Below are 16,641 nucleotides of genomic sequence, written 5' to 3' on the forward strand. Positions count from 1 at the left end.
TTGAAATATAACAAGCGCTAATAAATACTAAGCGAAAGATAATGAAAAGATGAAGACAATTGTAGTACAAAATGGAGAATTACTTTGGGTATTAACTACTGTGTGTAATCTTATTTGGCAAGATAGTCTACAGACTTATTATATAATCTTATTTTGTTATAAAACCATAACAGCTATATATATAATAATAATAAAACATTCCCTACTTTATACTAAAATTGCCTTGGACATTGTCTTCCGCTAAGTATTCAATACCGTTCAGTGTCATCAATGGTATACTGCACTTAGCTTTTAGTCAGGTTTTAGCTACTCTTTATATTAACAATATATTAAGATTGAAAACTTTTGCATTGTGCTTTCTTAACACACGAATAAGAGGCACTAATTAAATTTTAATTATTATTTAATTTACATTCATTCTATGATATTGATATGAGTTTTCAAGTTAGAACTTTGGAGTGATAAATTCAGAACAACTGACTGTTATTCTGAAAAAAAAGAATGATATAATTTGCTCAATTTTTATACAACTAAATTCGGATATGTATTATAATGCTAATATGCATCATAGGTAAAAATAGGTAAAATTGTCTTTTAATGAACTAAATATGTTAATCGTTCATATGTAAATATATATCAAAATGTATATGTGCTATTATTAATTATATGTAGATTACACAAGTGTATTTATACATGATATAGATGAAATTAATGAACTTTATCTCTCTTTGTCTTATAATAAAATAAATAGTAAAATTAATAGTTTTTTTGTATTTATATTGATAATAAACTTCAACTAACTTTTTCAAACCTATATTTTTTTACTTTTTAGTTTCATTTTTTATATTAATTTTATACGTTTTTCAATTGCGCGCGCGAGTATAAATATATACATATATTTATATAAAATTCATTCTAAAATTTATACATTTTTTCAAGAATATATGTATGTACATACAAAACTTTATAATTAGAAACATCTAACAATATTTCCAATGTTCTGTATTATTTTCTCTTGTATTTATTATTTAATACATCACACAGATAATATATAGTGATAGAAAATAATGACAGATAATTATTGAAATAATAATTTAAAAAATGGAGTGTATATCATTCATGTATTTGCGATACATGTAATTCTGACAACTATCAAAGATTTCTTCCCTTTCTACTATGAATTATAAAGATAAATATTAATTTAAAAAAATTAGAATAATTTAATTGACACAAGAAATGAGTATACATTCAAGTCGATTCAAGTGTTAAAGATAAAATGAGAGGGAAAAGAGAGAGAGAGAGAGAAAGAAAGTATGTGTGTGGGTGTGTGTGTGTGGTGTGAGAAGAAGAGAAAGACAAGGAAAAGGGAGGAAGGGGGCGGGAGACAAAGTGCAGAAAGTACTGTCACAGTGTACTGTGGAAAGTACAACTAGACAGACAGACATCGACGACGACATCGAGTCGCCCTCGACGGGAATTTGACGGAACGTCACTAGTTTCGAAATTGCGCTTTCGTAGGCTCATCTTCCGTGAAATCTCCGCTCTGTTGCTATGTATATCTTGCCTCCTCCTAGAACTGCTTTGTGTGTCCAGTATGCGCTAAGTGAGTCACGCACAGAGTGTAATGTTACGTCAAAACAAAAACAATCTCGCTACTGCTAATTGCGAAGATAAGTTGCGGTTACGACTACAACTACGACTACGACTACGACTACGATTACGATTACGACTATGGCATTCTCCGCTCCGCTAGTCTCCTGGCCGCTCCTCCCGCGTTCGACGTTCTTCGTGTGAGAAGAAAAATAACGAATGAGGAAGCGGGGGCGGAAGTATCGCGTATACCCGTATCGCGAGTCGGATAATTTATGAACGCGCCGCACGATGTGTGCACGTACGTGTACGTATATGCGTATATGTATACGCGATAGCGTATGCTACGGCGACGGCAAAAATGTTGGTGAAGACGAAGACCGCGGCGCGTTGATACAAGCATAAGCGATACGACAGAGTGGGACATGCGTTTCATGCACCGTGAAATACAGTGAAAGCGGCGGGCGACGTCTGGGACGATCATTAGTGCAGCGATCACACATCAGCGAAAGAGAGAGAGAGAGAGAGAGAGAGAGAGAGAAGCAAGAAGCGAGAAGCTGTTCACATCGTACATCGTATTTCTACGGCGATATCCGCATTCGCGATGTGCCTCGTTGCGATAGTACGTCGTTGAAGAACCTAACCGCCGCATTCGGTGATCAGGTGGTGTGCACGTCCCACGTCCTCGTTCAACGTCGTTTTTACGACGTGACAATAATTGGCCCGTTCCCGAGACGGCAAACACGATCAGCTGTTGTGGCTATTCCGTACGTCTAATTGTAATATCTAATAATCGAGGATGCCCGTTTCGCGGGCTTGGTAGAGAGAGAGAGAGAGAGAGAGAGAGAAAAAGAAATAATGAATCCGTCATAAATATAACAGTAAACGCGCGACGGATACGCGAAGACGAAGAGTCGTTATTATCGATATAATCGGGATTTGAAAAATGTGCTAAACATCGTTTTTTTTTTTTTTTTTTTTTCTTTCTTTTTAAAAGCTTAACACGCACGTAGAATTATGTGCATGAGGTAATGTCGAAGATTATGACGAGCAGCGTAAAGATCTATCCATGTTTGTGCAACTCTGGAGTGCACTGTCTCATTCGTCATGTACACATGATTATCCGAGTTGATGCGTTCTGTTATTGTCAGCGGTGAGCAAAGGAAGAGCTCGACGACGAGCGCGGAAGGGAGCTCTCCGTCGCGAGGAGATCGGCGAACGCAGTCCTCGTCGTTTGTAACCGGCAGCGACGTACAGGGGATGCCTAGCCTACACTCGCTCGTCGTAAGACGAGCTCCGCTAACGGATATGGGTACCGCGACCAGTTCGGTGACTTCCGTCAATCCACCCACCAAGATCGTAGCTAATCCCAAGAAGATCGACAAGGCTAAATTTAGCGGCATCAAACTACCTCTGATACGCAAGGAAGCTAGCGTGGTCAATCTCTCCTTGACAGAGAGAAATGCACTGGGTAAAGAAGTAGACGCGCCTCTCCTGCGACCTGAAAGCAGCGCGAGCCTGGAGGCACGAGGTGGCAGCTGGATGAGCCTGGGTCCTGGTGCGCTGAGAAAATGCGAAACTGCTGTAGGATTAAGTACCTCGGCTTTAGAAGGAAGACCGATCAATCGCAGTAGAGTATGCTCTCGCTGTTCCAGTTTGTTGTCTCTGGCATCTAGCTCACGTTACAGCTTGGCTGCTGGTAATTTCGTTCCTGCAAGTTCTCAACAGACAATTGGACGAATATTTTGTAAATTGTGTCTTGTCGATACCTCCCTCTCCAAAACATTTAAGATCGAGGGATGCGGTTGTTCCTATTGTAAAGATGTAAGTCAACATTTCTACGAGGAAGCATTATTGAAGAATGTGTGTGCATTTTGTTACGTACAAAAAAAGAGTATTAATATTTCTATTTTTCAATTTATTTTTAGTGCATGCGTGCCTATGTAGAATTTGAAATTGAAGAAGGTGCGTATGAAATTAGTTGTCCCGATGCTCAATGTGATCACGGCGCAATATTATCTTTAAAAGAAATATCGAGTCTTGTCAATGTAGAACTTATGGAAAAACATTGCAAGTTTCGTTTGAATAGAGGTAAGTCCTGTATTTTTTTCGTTTATTGTATATGTAGTCTTCTGTCAAAGACATACTTTATCGTATCACTTATACTATAAATTACAGCGATTAACATTTTATATGTGCAGATGTATCCATGGATAAAGGACGCGCATGGTGTCCACGAGCAGGTTGTGAAACAATATGTTCGATAAACGGCAATGGTGGAAGCAGCACCCCTTTAGGTCCTGTTCACTGTCCCAACTGTTCTACGGATTTTTGTTCAATATGTCGCGAGCCCTGGCACAATGGTCCCTGTTCGGAACTTCCCTTAGGAATACCGTTTGGTAGCGATCATATTAAATGTTGTCCCATGTGTTCCGTACCGATAGAAAAGGATGAAGGTTGTGCTCAAATGATGTGCAAAAGATGTAAACATGTGTTTTGCTGGTATTGCCTAGCGTCTTTGGATGTGAGTATCTAAAGCAGTAAAACAAAATTATGCATATATTCCATACACACATGCACAAAATTTTAAAATATTATTTACACTTACATTACTTGTGTATATATATATATCACTTAATATTACAGTCGGACCTCATCCTACAACATTTTCGGTTCAGAATCTTCCTCTTAAACCTCTGATCCTATGACAAAAATTTGAAAGTGGGGGTATAATTTCTCCCTTTCGCGGTCGTAGCATGAGAGGATTTTTTGTCGTAGGATAAGAGGTTTTGTAGCATAAGAGGGTCGTAGGATAAGAGGTCCGACTGTACAATATACTTGTAATATACATATATTATATATGTATTTAAATTAGAATATCGATAAAAAGAATATAACTTATTGATATCCTTAACTTGTTCTTGTTGTAGGACGATTTTTTATTGCGACATTACGACAAGGGACCATGTAAGAATAAATTGGGACATTCACGTGCGTCCGTGATATGGCATCGAACGCAAGTTATCGGGATATTTGCTGGTTTTGGCCTACTTCTACTTGTCGCATCGCCCTTGTTATTATTAGCAGCACCTTGCATTGTATGTTGTAAATGTCGCGTTTGTGGTTCTTCCAGGCTCGAGCAGGAAGAAGGCGATACAGCAACATAGAACCTTCCAAACTTTCGGATTTTCGCTTAATTATTTCTTTGAGTTAAAATAAACATTTTTTTTTTAGATTTCTACGTATGGAAGGTAATAAAATTGGCAATTTATATAGATATACATTGCATTTTGTTAAGTTTACGTTTTATTTTATTTTTGTGTGTTAATAGATGATACACGTAATATAAAGGGGCAGAATATATATATATATATATCTCTTGTCAAGTCAAGCATATTGTGATTAATATATATTTATATTTTACTTAGACGTTATTTCAACAGAATAAGAAATGTGCGCGACTCGTAATCATATATATTATATATATATATATATACATATATATATATACATATATATATATATATATATATATAAAATATTTTCCTGATATACACTTATTTTACATAGTCACTTAATAATTTTTACATGATTAATTTTATAAAATAATTTTTATGATGACGCGTTATAACTATATATGATTCAACCAAGTTTAATAATTTACAAATACTCATGATTTCTTATACAAGACATTCCAGAAATTTACGTATATATATTGCACTTTAGATTTATTATACTGCCGCAAAATGCTACAATCCAGTTGTAAAAATATTATCCTTGTAAAATGGCAAAAAGCAGTATAACGATTATTTGATTTTTCAACAGTAGATTATACAGCACATAACTAAATTATACTTAAATTATAATATATCTTGAAACACACAGTGTGCGTGTATATCTATATGTGTGTCCCCGTATTAAAAACTATCATGCAAGGCTCAGCTCTACTATTTTTATTGAGAAACGAATCTTAATGATCAAGTATTAAATTATTGTATAAATATAATATTCTATTCTTGTTATTTTAATTTATGGGTGTTTTCACATGTTTACTTTGGTGATTTGATTACATGTATATTACATGTACATTAATTTAGAGAATGCGAGTAAAGATAATAAGTAAAAAAATTATATAAAAAAAGAATATCTCATCAATTATGCATTTTATCATTGAAATTGGGAGAATGCTATTGTTATTATGTATTTAACACGTTTGTTATCGATCAATATCTGAACTGTACAGTTAACGTTTGACATTAAGAATTTATAAATCAATATGTGCCATGTGATTATGAGAGTCTATAGAGAATACTTCTGGAAGCTCAAAATCCGCAATGAAATAAATTTGCACCAAAACGTGTTAATTACATTCATAATCACTTCTATTATGCATTAATAAATGAAGTTTAGATTATTAAAGGTCACGAATATGAATAATCAACTTTGGACAATAGTTATATGTTATTTCTGAGAAAAAAAACAGGTTCTTACCACAAATAATACGTGATATGGATATAAAGATATAAAAAAAATTATATATATATATCATATGTAATAAATATATATGTGTGGTATTTTGTACATATAATAATAGACGCGCTTATATAAAATGAAAGAGATGTTCAGACGATTTGGACGTTCGACAAAACGATGCATTTCTCGTAAGTAATGCGATATAGACAATTCAGCTGACACAATGCGTTATACGATACATATAAGTTACTGCATAGCTGATTTCCACTATATATATATATATTTTACATCAAAACTGTTAAAATATCTCATTTGTTGTATTATTAATTAATATCGTATGTAAATATATATAAAAGGACACATACAGTGTATGTGTACGTTCATACACATGTGTGTGTAATTATGCATTTGAGTGTGTGCGCACTCGTGTGTCAAAAATAAAAAAAATACAATGAAATAACAGTGTTGCATACTGTGTCGTCTGTCTCTTTGAACATTTTCCACGTTGACCATGTCTTTTTATTTTCCTGTTTATCAATATTAACGAAGCAGAAGTGTCTAAAACACTCGAAAATTTACTTGAAACTTATGCGAAAAAAAAATCGTTAAATATTTATGAGCTGTATATACGTACGTTTCTCTCGTCTACCACAAAGCAGAAATTGCCCAAGGTCTACCAATCGATATCGGTGACGTCAAAACCGAGAAATGCGGCATAAATTATTTTGTGATTCGCGTTTAGCATGCGAGATTTTAACTGATAAAAAAAGAGAAAGAGATAAATATTGTTTATTTAATAGCTTGTAAATATCTAGAAGCGAGCAACTTTAGATTTTTTTGTAAATAATAATTTTTATCAGAGTACGTAAATAATGCTATTACCGTGTAATGTCATGAACGTCTTGAAATTATTCCGTTTATTATTAATAGATTTGTTTTCAATATTGTCATCAAAGTCAAAGAAAGAGAGTTGCCAAACTTTTATTATTTCTTTCTTTTTTCTTACTACGATATTTTATGTCTATTGAGAGAAACTTTAAGATCTTTATACGAACTCTTGTATACAAAATAATGTAATCGTAGAAACGATCTATACCTATTGAACAATCTAGATTTGACTAAAAAGTTTTAGCCACGTTTGTGTAACAACTTACACTTAAAATAAGCATACTCTCAAAGATTAGAGAAAGTAATAGAATATAAGAAATACCGTTTCCAAAAAGATAGACTCAAAAAATTGCAATAACAAGAAACAAAATAAAGTTATGTCGATTAGCGAGAGACATTATTTTTAAATAAGGGTGCTGTTTTATTTTCGAACTTTCAAGAAAAATTCACTTATGAATTAAGTTTTGATTAAATTTTTTGTTAATATCATTTTCAAGTTGTTTTAAAATTTGTCTAGATTATTGATCACTATAAGCCAAAATATAAATTTGACAGGAAGCACATGTCATTCTTATTTGTTGTATCATATGGCCTTACATAACATACATTTCAAATATATATTTTTACGTTTTCCATTGAGATTAACAAATATATTCAATGATTTTCTTCATAAATATATTATCAGAATATATAAATATATATTATCAGACTATGTAAATATATTCTAATTTTCTTTATCAGAGTGAGCAGTAAAAAATCAATATTACAGTATCTCTAATACGTTTGTATTAAATGTTATCAATATAAATGTATGTGAAGAAAACCATTCCTCAATTCAATTTGGATACTACATATATACATACATATACATATAAATACAAAATTTATCAACCTGTAAGTAAATACAAATTTAAATTATAGAAATAACTAAATTGTTGGTTGTTTTAAAGAACCCATTTATTATTGTTCACTACATAATTTGCCGTACGAAAGTATTATTATGCAATAAAGGATAAAAATTAATCGGAATGGAAAGATTTGCATCAGAGAGTAGTATGCTAGATAACTCGTAGAATATGCACAGACTGCAGGTTTCCTCTAGTTAGAGCTTCGTAAACCCACATACTCCGACAATTTACACGCGTTATCTAACGCACCACGTTTGCCGATGTTGATATGGACCATTCTTCATTAGATCGAGATACAAATTTTACTTCAACGATAAACTTAGATTTCCTAAAAACTGCGGTTATATATATAAATTGTAGAATACATGTACGTACATAAAACGTATATTAACAAATAGACGTTAAAAAATAAGAAAATTACTAACAAATAATATATGACACAATACCGTCAATATTAGTACGATTGTAAAATAAAGTTAGTGGCAAAGAAAGCATAAAAATCTAAAATTAACATATCTAATTAATATAATCTAATAATATTTAACAATAAGCAAAATATACAAATGACAATAGAGATTTTTGACGAATGGATTACTTAAGAAGTCCCTTAGCCTTAAACAAATCTCTCATCAATCCCTTCAGATATCTTATCTCTTGTTGCAGATCTTTTACCCGATTTTGCAACTTTTCGTTATCATCTGCAAGTTCGCGTTCCTCGCCTTGTATTTCTTTGATCTCTTGTTTTTTCTTTTGTCTATAACGTGTGGCCGCGTTCTTATTCTGTTCTTTTTTTCGCACCTTTTTGTCCTCGAGAGATGGTCGAGAATAGGGCTTATGATTTCTCGAAGAGTGAGCCGATTGTTTCAAGCTTTTTCTTTCAGATTCGAAACTCCAATCGGGATCGTCAACAGAGTCTTCAGTAGAAGTGCAACTGCCACTAGAGCTAATGTATGGACTTGACGGTGATGGTATATCCTTGGTATGCGAGCGAACGTATTCGTCCACTACCGCTAAATCGTTGGCAACATCTCCACTGATTGGACTCAACGATATGTCTTCGGTGTTCCACTGACGAGATGTATCATTTACGTATAGTGGTTCTTCCGCTGTAACGATGTTGTATATTGGATGGTTACCAACGAGCACGGTTTGTTGGACAGGTTGCAGGGTGACCAGCAACTGGGTGTCCACATTAATCACTTTATGTGGAGGTGATTGCGGAGGAGTGAGCGTGGAGCAGGTTGGTGGAACGATCTGATGGCAAGCTTCGACATCTCCCAAAACTGTTTCGAACTCTTGCAAAAGGGTCTGCGTATCATCGTGTTGTTGTTGCTGCTGTTGCGTTTTCACGATAGTCGGATAGATGATTGGCGGCGGTTTAGTTTGACCATTTTCGGGAATGGGTAGTTGTTCGAATATGGGCAACTCTATTTTTTCCTCCAGCCAATCTGAGAAGGGTTCTGCAAATAAATGGATAAAGATTTAATTAAAATACCAAGCGATCGTTTACGTTTGGCGTTCGACGACGCTCCGCGGGACAATTTACGCAAACAATATTGCGCAATTCTTTTTATAGAATTATAATACGCATGTCCGACGGCGCCATAAAGGTCGAGGAACGTATTCATTCTATTTCTAATTGACATCGCATATCAGTTTGCGCGTTAAGCATGCGAACGACTTCTCGTGATGTATTCTTTCGTTTGTGAATGACAGGCAATTATATTTCCTTGTAATGTGCATTGTTATTCGATAATATAAGGCAATTCGCATGTCACTAGAAATGCGGCATGAGCGATAAATATGTAACGTCGAAGAATGATCGATCTCTGCATTTTCCCCTATAATATTAGATTGTTTACGAATAATATATATTAGACATTACATTATCCATCTTCTCTTTCGTGTTTTTCAATGACATCAAATTAGAATACGATCTACGGTTTTTCCGCAAATTTTCTTCCTCATTTTAAAAAGAAATATCGTAAATATCGTTTATATATGTCAAGAAAAAGATTAATTTAACGAAACTGCATCATTTTTATAAAAGGAAATAATAGGTTATTATGAGATGATGGTTTTAAAGATAATACCAATTTGATTTAAAAAATTTAGAATTAAGATCTGTCAATATAATTAGCGGTATTACTTTGTCATAATATGCAACAAGTAGGTGTGGCGCGTTGATATACACGCATGAACAATAAATAGGTGTGGCGGTTGATACACACACAAATATATATATATATGTGTGTGTGTGTGTGTGTGTGTGTGTGTGTGTGTGTGTGTGTACAGTTTCATGGACGTTACTGATTTAACTAGAAAAATAAGTTTTTCATTTGCAATCTCTTCAACTTATAATGAGATCAATTTTGTGATTAACGATTTGCTATTCCGAATGCAAAGCAATGCACTTGAAAACACATTTTTTATTATTATTAATGGATCGCATGTGGTAACTTAGTATGTAACAGAACTTATTGTTAGACAAATATTTCAAAAGTGTTCTTTTTTGTTTTGAAAGCGTTATTCTCACGAAGATGTGACCAAATATACGTTTGATAAAAAATGCATTATTGAATAATGTTAATTTTCGCATTCTCTAAGAATGCCGTGACCTATTTTCTTATGAAACTTTGATCAGTGGTTATTGGATGTTGTTATCTTTATTTAAATACAGAGGGCAGAAGGTTAGATAACAACACTTCTCTGTATTTGGAAATCATATGTTAAAGCACTAGACACAAAGAATTTTCAAGAAAGCAAAGATTTGTGAGTGAAAACAAGATTTGGAAATTGCGAGATTAACGATATATATATATATATATATATATATATATATATATATATATATACACACACACAAACTTTTGAATATATATACAGTATCATATACATAGATTGACGTATGCGCCCGTTTACTTGTAGTAGTCTTACATGTCTTTTTGTGGTATGAACTTCCATATCGCAAACGCAACAAGAGAATATTGTTCAGTCTTATAATTTGTAGACTCTTTCCTTGTTACTAAAGAAATAAATTGACTGACAAGTGCAATGACCCACAACACACATACAAGTGCAAATATAATCTTCATTTATAATTTCTAATATATTTTGTGAAGAAAACATGTTTTACGTAATAAACGAGTTATCTATTATACTAAGAACACAGATAAATGGCGAATAAAATCGAAAGGCTATTAATAAAGGTTATTAATTTTCAAGTGTGAGATTTAGAAGCGTTGATGTGTCATGGAAAATGTATATTCCAGAAATGTCTCAGAATATTCCCAAGATATTTTTTCATACATGTGACTGTATGCTACATTATTCAAGTAGGGTGAACTTTGACGCATCATCATTTATTTTCATTTTAACACTCGTAGGCTATGAATGTAGAGTTTCTTCTGATGGGCGCTGACGAAAGAAGATGCAGTGCGTGAGAATTTCTCGATTATTCCTAAATTGAAAAAATCCTCAAAGTCCTCAGAGGCAATTTAAAAAAAAAATTTTCCTGATTTATCCAAGGAAAAAAAAAATTCTCTTAGAGTTCCAGGTAGTAGAAATTAGTAGTTGAATGTAAAATTTTTTTTCAACATGGAAAGAAACATTCCATCTGGTTGTACACGAATAAATAATTCATTATTAAAAAACGCATAATTCTATGAGAGAGAAAATCCTCGGAAAATAAGGAAAAAAAACTTATATAGAAACATAAACATTTTTATATTAACCATTTAACTACAAGTACTGTTTAACGTTATAGGCTTCATAGAACAAAATTTTCTGCAAAAAAAAGTTATTAAATCTTTAAAGTTACACGCCTTTTTGTCATTAAGAGTTACAACTTATATTTCTTAAAAAAAAAGAAAAAAAAAAAAAAAAAACAACAACATACTATGTGTAATAATTTCATAATAAAATCATAAAAATTAACACATAGAATTAAATTACGTCCAAATGACACATTTCTATCTCGCTGCTTCCGATTACAAATTTTGCATTATGCGTCGAATAACTTGCAAAATGTGAAGTGAGGTAAGGAGAAATGGGACGAAGCAAGAGAAAAGAAACCTACCACTATAACATAAAGCGGCCATAGTAATCGCGCGTGGCTCGATGTTTTCCTTGTTGAGAAGGAGGGAGATTGTTGGGTTTGGAATATAGAGTATCTAGCGTAGTTTTGGGAAAAGTCGATGATGCCAATATGATCGTTCCTTCGGAAGCTTGTCGCAGCTCGGACAAACAAGAAGAACGTGTTATCCTCCCGCATGCAATGGTGATAGATTTGGTCGACAATCAACGTCTCTTGACGAGCTTCTGGGAGTTGACGATGATTTCTCGATTCCACGTGTAGCGATATGCGAACTGCATGCTATTATATAACATTAGTACACTCCACCATTTAGATGCCGAATCGTTTTTTCGGGTCGACTTTAGAGATGCCAGTCTCGTAGAGTTATCGGCACCGTGCTTCCGTTCTTGCCGGGCTGACGATGTCCATGCAGAATTGGCTCACGCTATCTCGAGTTAGCGCGAACTGCCGCACAGATGTTTCGCGATAATTAATCCTATACTTCCTTCAGACGATGATGGTTGGCACAATACGTGATCTTGCGCGAAATCTTATTGTCCCCGTATCGATGGACGCTCAGGATGAACAATATGAGAGATAGCTTGATTTTCAATCTTCTCAAATAAGATAGCCGAGACACGATACGTGCTCCCGCTAATCAGCGATAATGTTGAATGATTTTAAGAGAAACTACTTGTTTTCATCACGCTGTCTTCCAGAGAACGAGCGGAAGAAACGCGTGAAGATCTCCGTTCTATTCGTCGCCGGAACAGAAGCATGGAATATTCCTCGGCGACTTGCTCCGAGTACTGATTAGGGACTGCAGACGCAGCGGGGAGGACCTTGTTTTTGTAAAATCAACAGAGTTAACGATAATGTGCGAAATATTTAAATAGACAAAGTAAGATGAAACACTAGATATTCATATATCAAACACAAGATATGACGAGACTTGTAGACGGTGGATAATTAAATACTCTGATACAGCACGATGAACAAGGTAGTGAACGGCGATAGCGTACAAATGATACTTCGGTGGCCTGTATACTGCCGCGGTACGACTCCTGCTTATCTTTGGACTTTCCCCTCTGTCGCCCCTACTCCCTCCGTTCAATCTTGCCGCTGACAACATCGTCACCCCTCTATCAGTCCACAAGCTGAGGCCATTTGCGTAGAGGTTAACCAGTTTGTCCCACTCTCTTTTGCAGAAAAAAAGGAGAGGAGTGCGCGAGAGGAACGAAGACAGAGGAAAAAAGAGAAAGATGTGTGTATCGAACGGTACCAGCGAGAAAGAATGAAAGCGATAGAGGGATACGAAATCGAACGAAAATACCAGTTTTCATTTTTTTTTTTTTTTTTTTTTGCGCAGCACGGAAAAATGTGAAAAGTAAGCAATTCTCAAGTTAATATGTATTCACGTGTGCATTACTGTATTCCCCTCTACCATAGCTTGCTCTCGATTATATTCGCTCGCGCGTGCGGAAATTGCGAAGTATCTCTCTCGATAGCATAAGGCAACTTTTTGCATCACGTTCCTTCGGAATATTATGATACTGTATTGCTAATTTATGACTAGAAACACCTGTCCCTGTTAAATCGTACTTATAACATCGCCATTTAATATGTACCATGTAAATACGGTTAAAAGTCTTTACCAAGATGTGTAAATTGTATAATTATAATCATGTAAATGTATGTAAGTTTATTCTAAACTTGAACAATAGTATTGTGTAATATATGCATGCATGTACACTATAATTACTTATATATTTTTTATTGAAAATTATATAGATATTTTGCATTATTATATTTAAAAATGTGATAAATCATTGTACCAAAAATAATTTTATACTTAATATTTTAATTAGATGTGTATAATAGATAAATACTGCAAATTTGTTAATCATATTTACCTTGGAGTAAGAATCATTAATTATTTTTATTTCGACCAGTCATTCAATGTTATTAATAGATTATACTTTTCAGAAAACAAGAAATATCTCTATCAATGTTTGTATGTGATAATAAGAATAAAAAATAATTTTAAAAGTATGTAAGTACAGTTTCTTAATACTGTCTCAGAATATTAGATAATCTGTTTTAATAGAATTTTTTCCCGAATACTAACTAACAAACTAAGATAGATATTCTCATCACGTGAGTGTCTCATTCATTATATAATAAATTTTATCAACAGCTTTTTTTATTCATTTAAAATTAAGATTAAATTTGTACAAACATTGTTCTGTCAGAAGATTAATTTGTACTTATTAAAAAAAAATTATAATAATACTTGAAAATTTAAAATTTGTATATATTTGTTATTTTAAAAATTTTCTTTCTCAAGAAGAAACTCCAAATTTATTAGAACAAAGCACATTTGTCATTAAAATTTAATATAAAAACTTTAGTCACATATCAATGATGCATATGTCAGAAAAATCTTACATGTATTGTTAAAACTATGAAATTGTCATATATGTCATATAAAATTCTATATAATCCAAGATTAGAAGTCATTTCTCTCTCTTCAAATTCTGAATCTCTTCTTTGAATCATAGAGCTTTATATTGTGTTAACTTATAATTCACAACCATTCTAAACTGTTTAGAAAAGATAAATAAAAAAGTTAATATATATTCTCTCTCTTGAAATTTATAATTATTCCTGTATAATAGAAGATATAAAATTACTGCTTCTGTTCTTTTATATTCTGATCTGTGATTACTGACTTCTTGCTCTTAGATAAGAAGTTGAGAGATAAGATTCATGACTTTAAATTTCTCTATATTCTTGTTTATGTTAATTATATTCTATAATGACAAGATATTTCTTGTACATGTACTGTAAATTTAAAAATATTGAAAACATTTATACATATATATTGTGTGTGTGTGTGTGTGTGTGTAATTACTGTGGTTTATAATTTTTGATTTGAAAGAATATGAATATATCATATTATTATTGAGATTATCATATTCAAATTATATTACTAAAAATAAGAAATAAAACAATTATTTACCTTCTTTGATCCATTCGTCCAATTCTTCTAAAAGCTTCTTTGCCACTTGTGCGCGGGAAGGATTATCATCATACATAAGAGGTTCCGCAGCATTTTTAGGAAATTCTACAGACTTATCATCGAGTAAAACCCAATCTTGATCATCAATCTCCAGTGGGGGTGTCCCACTGGGAGACACCGGTTCGTTCTTCCATAGCCACATTTCCTGGTCTTGGTTGGATAACATTCTCAATGCAAATCGAACTGAGAGGTATTAAAGAATGATGAAAGGAAATTTGTGTCGAATTAGCGACGAAGCTCGTAATGAGCGCCATAATGGCTCTGAAAAATAAAAATAAATTCCATATAACTACAAATTCCATATATATTTAAAAAGAATAAAAAATAATATACACAACATACCTCATTATATATATATATATATATCTTTTCTTCTTCTCTATTTTTATATTTTACATTTTACATTTGTTACATCTTAATTAATAAAAAAATTATATTTTTTCTTATTCATTGTTATTAATAATTTTTTCATAAGTTCTGCATGAATTTAATTTATATTTTAAAAATAATGTGCAATGACGTAAATGTATGAATATCAAATTTTGTACGGAGAATCGTATTCGATATTCCGCTTATCTTCACGGAAGATGATTTTCTTTTACACATGCCGATTATATTGATGTCGGATACTAGTTATGTATAAACAATTTATGTTGCATTATGACGCAACGCAAGGCTATCATCTGGCAAGATATCTCCGCGAAAGTTTGAAATAGATAACACAACTACGATGCGAATATTCGAGTGACATATTAATGTTAACATGCGATTTGAAAATGAAAAATCCATCGATATAAGAAAGTATGATAATTTGTCGTTACAATGACTCGCGTTCGACATGATGACTCACAAGATGGCAGAATTTCTTTGTAGCACATGCGAGAAATTCGAGCACGCGATGTGGAACGCAAATATATATTATACGAAACAATGGGCATTACTTACTCCATGGTTACTTAGGGGGTGTCGGCACACTTGCGTGTGCAAGCTCTTCGTTGAACTACGAACTCATCTTGCACGTATTTTGGAGCGTAGAGTAAATCCAAACGTCTTCTTGGCAAGCTTCATGGATAGAGAATGACTGGAGTGGGGAGTGAGCGTCCTCTTCCGTCCGAGTTCGATCGACGACGTCACATGACTTTTCCCTCCACTTTAAGAGTTGCGTTTCACTTGCTGCATCAATGCTCGTGGGATCATTTCGTCCTTGTTCTTCATCGAAAGTTAAATAAAGACAAATGCTCGGGAGCGTTGGAAACGACAAATGGCACGCACTCTTAGAAATGTATATTGGAGAAATTGATTGAATTAAAATTCTGAATGTAGATGGCTGTTAGATGCTAATCGACGAGTTAGATGTATGTCGATTAGTTGTTGCGTAAAAAATTTTTAAAGTTTCGAAATTTTCTCGTAAAAGATATTTAGGCCATTACAATATAGAAGCAAAAAATTATCAGAATTTTTAAAAACGCATTGCTTACGTTTATACTATTTTATGGAAAATCAAATCATCTGGATTATAAAAATAATTAAGATATTAAAAAAATAAAATTAACGTAAAAATTAAAAGATAAATTAAATTTTTTTTAATTTAATTCTTCAATTAAAATTTGATTACTATTGCAAAA

The 16,641-nt window shown here is 33.2% G+C and overlaps 2 protein-coding genes across 4 annotated transcripts; one reads left to right on the plus strand and one right to left on the minus strand.

Annotated features, from left to right (window-relative positions):
• The first annotated feature begins 1,328 nt into the window (after window positions 1-1,328).
• LOC140668977 (probable E3 ubiquitin-protein ligase RNF144A) lies at window positions 1,329-6,525 on the plus strand. Of its 2 annotated transcripts, XM_072898345.1 has the most exons (5): window positions 1,329-2,357; window positions 2,742-3,414; window positions 3,519-3,681; window positions 3,792-4,114; window positions 4,521-6,525. In XM_072898345.1, the coding sequence occupies exons 2-5, from the start codon at window positions 2,851-2,853 to the stop codon at window positions 4,755-4,757; spliced, it is 1,287 nt and encodes a 428-aa protein (XP_072754446.1). In that variant the 5' UTR covers window positions 1,329-2,357; window positions 2,742-2,850; the 3' UTR covers window positions 4,758-6,525. The 2 variants fall into 2 exon arrangements, with proteins under 2 accessions (XP_072754446.1, XP_072754445.1); XM_072898344.1 differs by having other exon boundaries at window positions 1,329-3,414.
• A 1,358-nt stretch (window positions 6,526-7,883) lies between these two features.
• Crc (bZIP transcription factor crc) lies at window positions 7,884-16,117 on the minus strand. Of its 2 annotated transcripts, XM_072898346.1 has the most exons (3): window positions 15,962-16,117; window positions 14,957-15,277; window positions 7,884-9,319 (listed from the first exon to the last, which is right to left on the minus strand). In XM_072898346.1, exons 2-3 carry the CDS (start codon window positions 15,180-15,182, stop codon window positions 8,451-8,453), a joined length of 1,095 nt encoding a protein of 364 aa, XP_072754447.1. In that variant the 5' UTR covers window positions 15,183-15,277; window positions 15,962-16,117; the 3' UTR covers window positions 7,884-8,450. The 2 variants fall into 2 exon arrangements, with proteins under 2 accessions (XP_072754447.1, XP_072754448.1); XM_072898347.1 differs by lacking the exons at window positions 14,957-15,277; window positions 15,962-16,117 and adding an exon at window positions 11,938-12,957.
• Between the last annotated feature and the right edge of the window lie 524 nt (window positions 16,118-16,641).

Source organism: Anoplolepis gracilipes, chromosome 8, assembly GCF_047496725.1.
Source record: "Anoplolepis gracilipes chromosome 8, ASM4749672v1, whole genome shotgun sequence".
NCBI lineage: Eukaryota > Metazoa > Arthropoda > Insecta > Hymenoptera > Formicidae > Anoplolepis > Anoplolepis gracilipes.

Bases quoted from the DNA above. Each gene is read 5' to 3' on its own strand.
- Crc (XM_072898346.1), bottom strand. From the start codon at position 15,182: ATGTTATCCAACCAAGACCAGGAAATGTGGCTATGGAAGAACGAACCG. The intron at 9,320-14,956 runs GTAAATAATTGT...ATTTATTTGCAG, and splicing joins GGACGAATGGATCAAAGAAG to AACCCTTCTCAGATTGGCTG.
- LOC140668977 (XM_072898344.1), top strand. From the start codon at position 2,722: ATGCGTTCTGTTATTGTCAGCGGTGAGCAAAGGAAGAGCTCGACGACG. The intron at 3,415-3,518 runs GTAAGTCAACAT...ATTTATTTTTAG, and splicing joins GTTGTTCCTATTGTAAAGAT to TGCATGCGTGCCTATGTAGA. The intron at 3,682-3,791 runs GTAAGTCCTGTA...TTATATGTGCAG, and splicing joins CAAGTTTCGTTTGAATAGAG to ATGTATCCATGGATAAAGGA.